At 32.4% G+C, this 12,159-nt stretch overlaps 2 protein-coding genes and 1 pseudogene across 3 annotated transcripts in view; all 3 read left to right on the forward strand.

Moving 5' to 3' along the window:
- LOC143632600 (UDP-glucuronic acid decarboxylase 6-like) overlaps positions 1-12,159 on the forward strand; it is a 128,611-nt gene that overhangs the window by 54,455 nt on the left and 61,997 nt on the right. The gene's annotated exons all lie outside the window — the stretch shown is intronic.
- Positions 1,564-5,926, forward strand: LOC143632601 (ubiquitin-conjugating enzyme E2 7-like). Its single transcript, XM_077101078.1, has 6 exons — positions 1,564-1,660; positions 1,725-1,827; positions 2,691-2,788; positions 2,885-2,985; positions 5,177-5,254; positions 5,676-5,926. The coding sequence occupies exons 1-6, from the start codon at positions 1,612-1,614 to the stop codon at positions 5,751-5,753; spliced, it is 507 nt and encodes a 168-aa protein (XP_076957193.1). The 5' UTR covers positions 1,564-1,611; the 3' UTR covers positions 5,754-5,926.
- LOC143632574 (CASP-like protein 4C1 pseudogene) lies at positions 9,657-10,675 on the forward strand (annotated as a pseudogene). The gene is made up of 2 exons (XR_013153537.1): positions 9,657-10,111; positions 10,272-10,675. The product of XR_013153537.1 is annotated as a CASP-like protein 4C1 pseudogene (transcript).

A 12,159-nucleotide genomic window follows, 5' to 3' on the forward strand; every position in this document is an offset into this window, starting at 1 on the left:
AAAATATTTTTTAAGGTGTTTTTAATGGTTCAAAATGGTTCTCAAAGTTCTCAATTTGCAAAGGGTTCTCTTATGATCCTTACTATATATATATATATATATATATATATATAGAAAAGAGTTTAAATAAAAAATAATTGTTTTGTGAGAAGTGTGAGAAAAACTTTAAAATAAAATAAACCACCTAAATATGACACTACACAAGGTAAATATGAAACAATACAATTATTTAGAAACTACCAATCTCAATCACTAGATCATAGATCCAAGGGCCTAGATCATATATATATATAAGATAAGATTTGAGATTTAAAATTTGAAAATTTTCAATGTTTTGTTCTTCTTATATCTTTACTTTTTAACAAAACATGTTCTATTGGCATTATATATATGGATCTTTTTTTATGTTGCGTTTTTTATAAAACTCGTGTAGTCTTAAAGAAATACAAAAACAAATAATGTTTGTTAATCAATTAATTGAGTATTTTTAAATTGTTGTAAGTAATAATGTACAATGACTTTGTATTAAAAATGTATAATAAATATATTTTAAAAATGTATTTTTTATTAAATTCCATGTAATTATAATATTATATTTATATAATATAATTAACATGTTTGGTGTCGCAAAGCCATCGGGGTCACTTTGCGCGCACCCTATTGGTAGTTTTTTTTGTTTTGTTTTAGTTTTAGCCGTAATGAACGTAATGAAAATCTACTGAATGTGAATTTGTTTTTGTTCTTTTTTGTTATTTTGTTTACGGTATCGGGCCGAACACGACGAAAACCGACTGAATTCACGTAGACTCACCGCATTTTGTTTTAGTTCCAGTACCGTAATGAAAACCGACTGAATGATGATTTTTGTTTTTTTAGTTCCGGTATCGTACGAACATGATGAAAAGCGACTGAATTCGCATAGACTCAACCGTCTCAACGCCCGAAATCTATTCGTTTTACAAATGACAGGTTTTACCGACCGATGCCACCCCATTGGTTCACCCCAATTTTCATAATCTTTTTATTTTATTTTTTTCTCTTAGTTCTGATGCAATAACACATGTAACTGAAACTGATCAAATTCAAGTCAACTTACCGTATCAACACTTGTGTTTTACCGACTTGCTGCGCGAGAAAAAACACTAGTATGCAAATAATCATAAACCTAATATCAACCATCAACACTTTGTATTTTAGTCCATCCATACTTCTAATAATAATAATAATAATAAAATAATAATAATAATTATTATTATTATTATTATTATTATTATTATTATTATCCATCCATCCATCCAACCTATTATTTTTGTAATTTCTTATCAATTACGTTTTTATCATACAATTTTCATTATTTACTTATATAAACTATAAATAAATATTAGTTTTGATAATAATTTATAAGTATAGGAGATATCCTGTACAATCTATCTATCTACATAGGCGTCTTGAAGGCCCACTTTTCTTTTCTTTTCGTTGATGCTTTAAAGTCTTGAACAAGAACCGTTATAAATCCAAGGGCTAACTTCATTCATTCATTCATCTTAATTCATCTCAAATAATAATAATAAAATCCCCTTTGTTTTTGTTCTTATTATATATTATTCATCCATGGCTTCTCCGTCTCAAGCAACTCTTCTTCTTCAGAAACAACTCAAAGGTTCAATTATTGTTATTATTATTTATTAATATTATTTAAAACCCTAATTGTTATTATTCTACAGATCTGTGTAAAAACCCAGTGGATGGATTCTCAGCGGGGCTTGTGGATGAAAACAACCTGTTTGAATGGAGTGTTACTATAATCGGACCTCCTGATACATTATAGTGAGTTTTTATTCTTATGATGATGATATTGAATTTTAATTATTATTCAATCTGTGGGTTGTTATGTTTAATTCTGGAACTTGGTTAGGGTTTGGTGAATTGGTTGTGGTTAATTAATTTAGGGTTTTAGTTGATTACTGAGGGCTGTAACCTAACCGAATAAGATCTTGTATATGTTCATCCGCTAAGTTTTTATCGGACGGTTCACAAACACAAACAATTTATTATTTGATTTGGTTAACCGGGAATGGTTTGTGTCTACCAAGTTTGTGTTGGCCTTTTCTTAACATTCGTATTCATATGTTAATTTTACATATAAATTAGACACATAATACTCGATTACTCATATATATTTTTGTTTTGTAGTTGATATTTTGCTTAAATCTATATGGTAAGATTAGAAAAGTCATTTAAGAGTATTAACAACCTTTAGTGAACAAGTATAAACAAAGCAAACAAACATTATCAAATATAAACGGACGTAAACAAACACATTATCGAACGTTCACAAACAGAATTGACTTGTTCGTGTTCAGTCCTTTGTTCATGTTTGTTCAATGAACGAACTTCCCTATGAACATTTGGTTTGTTACAGCCCTAATTCAGACTGTCAACTGAATTAATGTATTGGTTTTTGTTTCATCTTCATGGATTTGGTTTGGTTTTCTAGGGATTTTGAAGTTAGTTTATAGATGCACATAAACACATCATAATTCATTGTTATATGTATTAAAAGTTTAATATCAGTAGTATATTGCTTAGTTATGTATAGACTTTTCATTCTAGGTTTGTGTAATTTAGATTATCCTGTAAAGAATATGTTTCTGAGTTTTGATTAATGGTTTCTTAATTTATTGTTTCAGTGATGGAGGGTTTTTCAATGCTATAATGTCCTTTCCACAAAATTATCCAAACAGTCCTCCTACAGTTAGATTTACCTCAGAGTTATGGCATCCAAACGGTTAGTAAGGAGCTTATGTGACACTCTTTTTTCATATTACTTATTTGGATTTCATTAAGTTTGGAATACTAAACGTTTCTATTTGGTTTCATACAGTTTACCCTGATGGCAAGGTTTGTATATCAATTCTCCATCCTCCTGGTGATGATCCTAATGGTTATGAACTTGCAAGTGAGCGTTGGATGCCGGTTCACACGGTGAGTCTTTAATTGTTTTATAAGCATATTGTGTGTGTCATTGTGTATGATTTTAACGACTGCTAAAATTTCTTGTAACTAGCATTTTAAATATTAATTGAAGACATGTGTATGATATAGATTAGTTTGAAAGTGAAGAAATAGAAGATAGCCACTACTTTATGATTCACTAGACGGATGCCCGCGCGATGCAGCGGGTGTTTGAACACAGACACTGTTAATCACGTAACAAATATGAGTGTTTATGGCTCGGTCAAAACCTTGAAATCGTTTAAGCCGATCATTGGTTTGGCTTATTTTTTCTATTTCCTTTTTTTTTACTTTCGGTTAGTTGGTCGGTTTCAAAATTTTCAAAATGTAGTGAACGATTGATTCGCGGTTTATACTGGAAACCGGTCATATGAAACCAGACCAGACTGTAAATGTTGAATGCATTTTAATGTTTTTTATTATTAATTATTAGATATATTTTGTTATATATATTAGATATAGTTAAAATGTAATTGAACAAAATCTTTTTAATACACATAACTTAGCTATTACAACTTTAAATTAACCTAATTGCAGTATAATTCTTTTTGTAATTCTTGTTATTGTTTCGCGTCGTAGGTCTTCCATTAATGTTTACCATTTATGTAGCTAAAACTACAATTCTTTATTATGATCCTCTCAAATATCATATTATGTTGTGTTTAGTTAAAATTAATGGTACAGTTAAATTAATAATTATTTTAAACTAAATTTATTATAAAAATTTAAACTGTGAAACCAAATTGGAATCAAACAGTTGGTAACGATTCGGTTTCAACTTTCTATGGTTCATTTTGGTTTTGGACAACAAAAAATCGATATTAACGGTTGGTCTCACAAGCTTAACTTAAAAACCATCAAAACCGACACTGAACAACCTTACCTGACATATTAATTTATTTAAATTGAAAAAAATTATAACAATATCATATTCAAATTAAAGAGAATAAAATGTCCGTTTTTATGGTATAATTTTTTTATAAAAATATTAACCTATGAAAATGTTATAGTCATTTAAAAATCATGGATGAGAAGTTAGTTACTTAGTTTAAAAGTTAAATTAAAAACATAATATGAATAAAAATAAGAGACCAAACTTGTAAGTTGAATGAATTGTGTTTAAAAGACAAGTTTACCCCTACTAATACATGTACATTATGCATTATTATTTGTAAAACTCTTAAAATCAAGTGTCTTAATTTGACCTTGTTTGGTGTATTATATATAGTATAGATATGCTCATATAGACAACAAGCATATACCTTATTTTGATTATTATAATGATTGTTATTAACTTAGTATGCACGTAATAATGTAGAATATGGAAGAGAATAATTAAGAAATTAATTGAGTTTTCTGACAATTGTGCTTGGTTTCTTGTTGCGAGAAATCCTTTGTACTCGTGTAATTCAATAGAACGCTGCAACTTTTAGAAGTTAGCGACCTTGGTGATTTTTCGACAAAAAAAATGTCAAGTTCAATTAGGTCATTTGCATTTATATTGCTACATTTTGTCAAAATCTACAAATGCTAGCAAACGTATGGTATCGCTGCTCAACCTTTCATATATTATACTCTCTTTAACATAGAATGCTTGTGTTCCAAAAAAAATTAGCATTTGTTACTTGTATATTGGTCTTTATTAGCTTGTAGCCAATGGGCCTGAGTGTCGACGTTTCTAGAGTTCCTACTTGTATAACTATATATATCGAGGGTTCCTCCTCCCTTGTTAATAATTTAATTCAGATCCCATTCACTTTTACTACAATAAGCTTTAAATATCAAATATTTGTCTTAAAACTACACGTTTAAAAGTCCAAAATAGTTTTGTTTTTGTGTTCATTGACTTAACTGATTATGGCTGCATGCAAATTAATCATATTAAATTATTTTACTTCAAAAGTGTTATGTATTTTAAATATAGGTTTTCAATCTTATTTAATGTATTAGATTGTTTTATGAAACCAAAAGTGTACAAAAAAGTGTTTGCGCTTGTCTGGGCCATTGTGCCACATATACTTGATTGTTTCAAAGCCATTCTGTAAGGTGTCACGCTTCTTAATGTGATTATACTACTCGATTACATTGATTATAATTTGTTGTCTTTGTAATTATGTGTTTGAACTTTTTGTTGACATGATTCAAAATATGATATGTGCAGGTAGAGAGCATAGTCTTAAGCATTATATCAATGCTTTCTAGCCCCAATGATGAATCACCTGCAAATGTGGAAGCTGCGGTACAATTTATATTCTTTTCTCTTTTACTTATGAATGTGTCAATTCGGGTAATGTTTTATCTGTAACGGTGTAAAACGGAAAGATTAAAAGAACTTGCTTAAAACATAAACACTTAAAATGAGTTGAAGGCGTGTCAAAAACCCACCTGAGTGTACTTTTAATACTCACAAACCTTCTAATTTATTTATTTAAAATATCATCTTTACTATAGTAATGGTCAAGTTTGGGATCTTAGATTAAGATTACCCTTTTCTTTCTCCCAAATTATTTGTAAAAAACATATTTGAAAGAATTTGCTCAAACATGTTACCGAAACAAGTTCTGGCCCGTTATCCAACCCAATTTAAAATGATCTGTCATTTTACCACCTCTATTCTTGCACATTAATGCTTGATTTGACATTCGATATTGTTTTTTCAGAAAGAATGGAGAGAAAGAAGAGAAGAATTCAAGAAGAAAGTTGGTCGATGTGTGAGAAAATCACAGGAACTTATGTGAAATCGAAGATGTGGTAGAATCCTTATGGGTAATTTTGTCTATTTGGAATCACCATTTTAAGTTTATCATTCTATATTATACTCTTGTTTTGCTTTTGGTTTCTTCAAAGTATGTAAAGATTGTTTTCGTCTTCAAATTCTACTTTTTTGTGACATGAATGAATTTGTTATATAATTCCAATTTCTGAATGGCATCCCCTTTAATTTTCGACATTTCTTCACTAAGGCGATTAACACAGTTTTAGTAACATTAACAAGGCCTGGTTGATTAACACATACATGTGCTTTTTCGGTCTAAGTATGGCTGCATCATGTGCAACTTTGGTCAACCTCTTTGGTTTTGAGCCGACAAAAGAAGGGAGTTGTTAATGAGTCGAGTTCAAGCTCAAACTTCAGTTCGGTAGAGGATTTCAAGCTAGGCCTGCCTAACTTGTTTATGTTCGAGCCCGAGCGAGCTCTGGCTTGGACGACTCCAATTATCAGAATAAGTCTATTATTGAATCCATCTGTATTGAATCCGCTATAAGATATAAACAAAAAATCACTACGATGCTCTTTAGTTGATTAACCATTAAAAGGCCTAAAAGACTTGATGTAGATCACCTTACACCTAGAATTAGAAAGATCCATCTCAATTCATCTGTCATTACATTGTCTTTTAGTGGATTGACCATTCTAGATAAAAGAAACCCTAAAAAGCAGGAATGGTGAGTCAAGTAGAAATGTTTCGTATTTAACACTAAAATGTGAGTGAAAGGTTTCATTATTTTTAGCACTAAAAATCTACATTGTGTGAGTGAAAGGTAAGAGGACTATTTATTCACATTAAATATATACTGATATATCACATGTAATTTACATAAAACATAACATTGATTCATCTATTTAGTTATAAACGTAATAGTTCTATTTAGTTATGCCGGCCAATATGAATAAACCTGGATCTGTGTTTGATCCATCTGAATATATGTGTTTTGATCTCTTCAATTTTTTTTGACATGGAGAACGAGATATTGTTGAAAATCTTTGTGTTTCTTACTTTCCAAATAAACCAACTGGCACCCATCATTTTATGGCTTGATACTTTTGATCTGCAAACTACTCCGATACCAAATTGACAGTTTAACCTGAGGTTGTCACCAAGTAAAACTTCCATGGTGCCATGCCTCGGCCATCCCTGGATATATCCCGCACATCTCCATTTGCCCCTTTCATTTTTGAATTTGTGGCTCTATCATATTAAAGAGGAAAGGACCAAAAAAGCCTGAATAACTTGACCCAGTTCAATAGCCAAAGATTAATAGATAAAAGTTTGTGTGGTCCCCTCAAAGAAACAAGGAAAAGGAATACTATCATCGACTAACGAGATGAGAGAAGTCATTTTCAGACCGTTACAAATCATGGGGACCAGTGGCATCACCATGATGACAACCCTATTCTTCACCACTATAGATAGCGCATTCAGAAAAGGTACAAGTATGCTCTCTCACACTTTCGTACCTAATATCGTCGAATTTACTTAAGGGTTTGATTCTCACGCCGAAAGGTGGTTACATGGAGCGCCCCCTTCCTGTAACGAGGCTCAGGATGTTCTTTTTTGCATGTTCCCTTCTAAGGATTGCATTGCTTAACTCTTGAAAGGGATCTTGAGAAGTGTAATTTAGGAATTGAATTATCTGTACCCGAATTTCCTTCTTCACATACATTAAAGGCCCTCAACGTGCATATGTTCAACACCATTTACATGTTTCTTTTTCTAGCTCCACAAGATTCCCTTAGATGCACTACTTCCTATGTGTAAACTATAAGAAGCTAGACAATTTATTCGGGGATCAAACAAACTCGAAACATCTCCTTTATCATACATAATTCATCCTTTCGAAAGAGGTTTTATTGCTTAACGACATATATCTCTTGAACAACTATGTAGATGACCTTATCTAAGAAGTCATTGTCTATCTTTATAAAAATCCCTTAGAGCATTCTCAGCCCATTCCCTATATTTATGTGAGATGGTTTTGTAAATTATGTGATATGGTTATGAGTGTTTGTAAGTAGAGGAGAGAGAGAAAATGTTATATGAGAAAGTTAAATTTGGGGTTTCACTGTTCATACCGTATAATATTTTAATATTTTTAAAAAGTGGTTGTGAGTGAAAGAGACAGAAAAGATAATGATAAAGGTATAAAAAGTATTATTTAATTAAACAGGAGAGAGAAAATACAGTAATTTTTAGTGTAATTATATGATATATATGGATATATGATAGGGAATGGGTTGGGAATGCTCTTAAGGTCGCAAGACCAATTTCGTCTCCCATTTCCCCTATTCATGTGGATTTATATAATAAATAACTTTTATACATGTAAGCCACAAGACATTCTCCTCTTTTTCACGCTTCATCATCATTGCCAACATAGCTAGCCAGCTAGGTGCTTGGGTTTATGGATCTAAGACTCCCTACCAAAAGGCCACCTAAGCTTTTGGGTTTAACTAGGTTATGTCATGCCATCTAGGCATTCAATGGTTGTTCCTTTTCACTTCTATATTCGCACACGGTATGAAATTGTTTCTAATGCTCTAATACTTCTATGGTTATTTTCAGGGATGCTCCCGAACATTGATTTCACCAAGGTCAACCTACCCCCCCCCCCCCCACCCACCCCAACAAAGGAGATGGTATTGAACTACAAAGAACATAATTTATATCTAATGCGATCCATTATAGTTAACCAGCTTTTTACCAACCTCGTATTCCTAGATATGTAAATGGGAATGATGTCTCTTCACAGTTAGGTGATTTGCCATACTAGCCACCACTTAATGCTCCACGCTGATCTCGTAACTTTGTATTTTAAAGAAATTAACTTTCAACGCTAAGAGCAAAAAAGAAACATCTAAGTAACCATGTGAAACTTAGCATGCTGTCATCATCATATTCCCAGATGGCAGGACGTCATCAACATACATAATGTGAGTGAGGGTCAAGCCATCACTAGGAAGAGACACCCTTAAGTTTATAGTTATCCTTGGCGACTTGCATTATTATATGCATATGTTTCGTGATTATGAATTTATAATGAACATGAACGAGGATAAAGAATGACATTGTCTTGCCCTGTCTAAAAATTACTACTTTTACTCTATATATTTCAATTAAATAATATTTTTATCTTTTTATTATTACATTTTCTCTATACTCTAATTGCAACCACTTCCAACAAATATTAAAAAATAAATGTAAGGTTTCCTCAAATTTACTAAAAATCGTTATCTTTTCTCTCTATTTCACTCATAAGCCGCAATCACATCCTATAATTTGTAGAACCCCCTTACATTTTTGTAGGGGATTGATTGAGAATGCTCTAATGTTAAAATATTTCCGTTGACTAGTACAAATGTTCTCTCCGAAGACAAGCCTCTCATCACCCTCTCTCTCCACTTCTCAATTATCACCAAATCACATCCGAAATATCACTGCGTAATGACTTCCATATTAATAAAGTCTAATGCTTTATCAAAGTCCACTTTTAGAAAAACGCGTTTTTCTTTTTAATTTTTTTAGCACAAAATACATCTCATTGATAATCAAATGACCATCGAAGATATTCTTTCCTTCCACGTAATCCATTTGATCTTTCACACCCGAAACAGACCATATCAATTTTTATAACGAATTAAATACTTTTTTTTTAACATAATAACTCACTTTAACACAAAACATTTCAAAACAGAATATAGAAAAAGAGAGACACAAAAGCAAAAGTAACAAAAAAGGCATCCCACCACCTGTTTCAACACACTCTTTCCGCTACACATCTTTTTATTCACATTCACTTCGCAATGAAACTCACACTATCTTCCCTACACGGCCCATGATTCTAATCTCAACCAAACCATAGCCATGGTCCGAAACGGCGGAGTCAAGAGCCCGTCCCCTCGGCCACGCATCCACCAAACGCACCCGCACGACACGCCACTTTTCCAATCAACCCTCTCCCAAACCAACCTTCGCCGCTTCAATTACTGGATCCTTGTGTTTCGGCTATCCGCCTTCTGCTTCTCACTCTCCGCAGCTGTTTTCATGCTCACCACCAATGCCGCGGACTTATCCGCCGCGCTGGTACCACTTCGGGGCCTTTCGGTATATTATTACTTTCCCTCTTTTTATTTATTTCGTTACAACTTCAACATAAATTATGAAAGTAAGTAAATCTGTGCAGCTTCGTACTTGCTGCGAACTCGATTGTTATCGTCTACTCGTTGTTCCAAATTGGAGCTTCGGTTTGGGAAATTTATAGCTGTTCCACGGTGTTTCCGGAGTTTTCTCAAGTCTGGTTCGATTTCGGACATGATCAGGTTCGAATTTCTTTTATTACTTAAATTATTTCTAGATTCGTTCAACAGTGATGAATGCTTTGCATCTAAAACACATTCTCAAGTCTCGCAGCCTATAAAACCTTTTATAAGTCCGACCACCGCAGCTGATTAGTCCAATAATTCAAATATGAACGGACAGGTGTTCTCGTACTTGCTGCTGTCGGCGGGATCAACGGGGACGGAGCTAGCGAGAAAGCTGAGAGAAGTTGACACGTGTACGGCTAATAATAATAATAATGATGCATTTTGTGTCCAATCAGACATCGCCTTGGCCTTGGGATTTGCTGGTTTTTTGTCTGTCTTGGTATCTGCTTTGCTTTCGGGATATAGAGTGGTATGTTTTATGATCAACGGCTCACGATTCGTGCACTAGTAATAGTAAACTTACCGTGTGTGGCCACCTGATTTTGGTATGGTGTGGTCGTGGTGTCGTGCAATGGATTCGTGGCACGTGTCGGGATGTTGGATTTGGCTAATTTGATTCTATTTTTATATTTGTTTACGGGATAGATTTGATTAGAAATGGAATAACATTAAAATTCTTACACTATGAGAAGGGGAAACTAGAAATTGTATGATGTTTCGTTACATTATTGTTGTCACGTAGACAATGAACAATTAACTTGTTTTTTAACTATTATGTTATGGTTTAACTAGTATTTAACTAAATGAAAAAGAAAATAGAATAAACATGTGTGCAATTGGTAGTGTTGTAAAATTCCTGACTATGTGCCAATTAATCTCCGATAATTGTTAGTCTCCACCTCATCAGTTAGTTTTGAGCTGATCGGTCAATGGTCAAATCCGATCAAAATCAGGATTAGTCGAACTTATTCAGCCTTTTTTGATGAGGATCTTGCCAAAATCGGCGGTATCCTGCGAGATTTCAGCCAATTTTCGACCAAAATGTGTTTGTGTATATGTATAACTGAAAATTAAATATAAAAATGTGTGCGTGTGTGTATAGAGCTGAAAAGTTATACATTAAAGTCCAATCTGATTAATCCCTAATCTTTACTCCCACCGTTCGACCAGCGATTTCTACAACACTGATGATTGGTGGAGAAATGAAGGTGGGGTGATGGATTGGCGTTAAGGGGATGTTGCGGATTAACGGGCATCATGGTGCTAAGGTGGCTTTAGTGCCCGCAATACAAACTCTTATCAGATAATAATTTTTTTTTTATAATTTTGTAAGTAACACTATGAGTAAATATATACGATTAGCAAACTTACTAGGTTAATTCAGACCTCCTGATAGTTGGTGTATTTTACAAAGTTTGCTTTTGTTCGTCAAAAAGAAAAATTAAAAAAAAAATTCAGTCCTAATAGGAATGGTCTAATCTCTTAACCTAATAGGAATGGTCTAAGAGTTAAAAGTTTAAATCTTGCATATTGCATATTTGGTGGTACTAAGGATAATTAATAATAGTAAATAGGTAGCATTTAAAAAAAAGTAGCATTGTAACTAAGATTATTATTATTTTTTTCAATAACTTACGTTCGTTAATTTAATGAAAAAAAAAATCAAAATATGTGTTTCTGATTAATTTTTATTGTTAACATTTCGATATAAATTTTATTGAAAATTAAGTTGTATTTTAAATAAATCACTTTTTAGTATAATAGAGCATGTTGGTACCTTGACGAACCGAAATCATACTGAACAAATATCGATGGTGGTGTCAATTTGTTCGCTCATGTATCGATGTTCTTTTTATGATTTCTTTATCTGTGCAAAACACATGTTGGTATTCTTTTATGCATGCCCATATATTTCCTGATAGAAAAAAAAAGATTATTTTGACTTTTAATATATATCAAACTAAAATAAAAGGTTGTAATTTTGATGAGTTGTAAATCTAAAATACTAGTAGAATATTATTGGTTTCTTCTTGGTTCTTCCATTGATTGTTTGAATATGACACTTCCACTTTTGAAGTAGATTCGGATTTTCTTGAGTTGGGATGTTTGATTAGCCTTTAATACTAGCCCAGTATATATTAAAATGTAACGTTATTAGTCTT

This window comes from Bidens hawaiensis, unplaced genomic scaffold, assembly GCF_021521415.1.
Source record: "Bidens hawaiensis isolate Kalapana, Puna unplaced genomic scaffold, B.hawaiensis_p1.1 tig00006484_1, whole genome shotgun sequence".
In the NCBI taxonomy this organism is placed as follows: Eukaryota; Viridiplantae; Streptophyta; class Magnoliopsida; order Asterales; family Asteraceae; genus Bidens; species Bidens hawaiensis.

Bases quoted from the DNA above. Each gene is read 5' to 3' on its own strand.
- LOC143632601 (XM_077101078.1), top strand. From the start codon at position 1,612: ATGGCTTCTCCGTCTCAAGCAACTCTTCTTCTTCAGAAACAACTCAAA. The intron at 1,661-1,724 runs GTTCAATTATTG...ATTATTCTACAG, and splicing joins TCTTCAGAAACAACTCAAAG to ATCTGTGTAAAAACCCAGTG. The intron at 5,255-5,675 runs GTACAATTTATA...TTGTTTTTTCAG, and splicing joins CTGCAAATGTGGAAGCTGCG to AAAGAATGGAGAGAAAGAAG.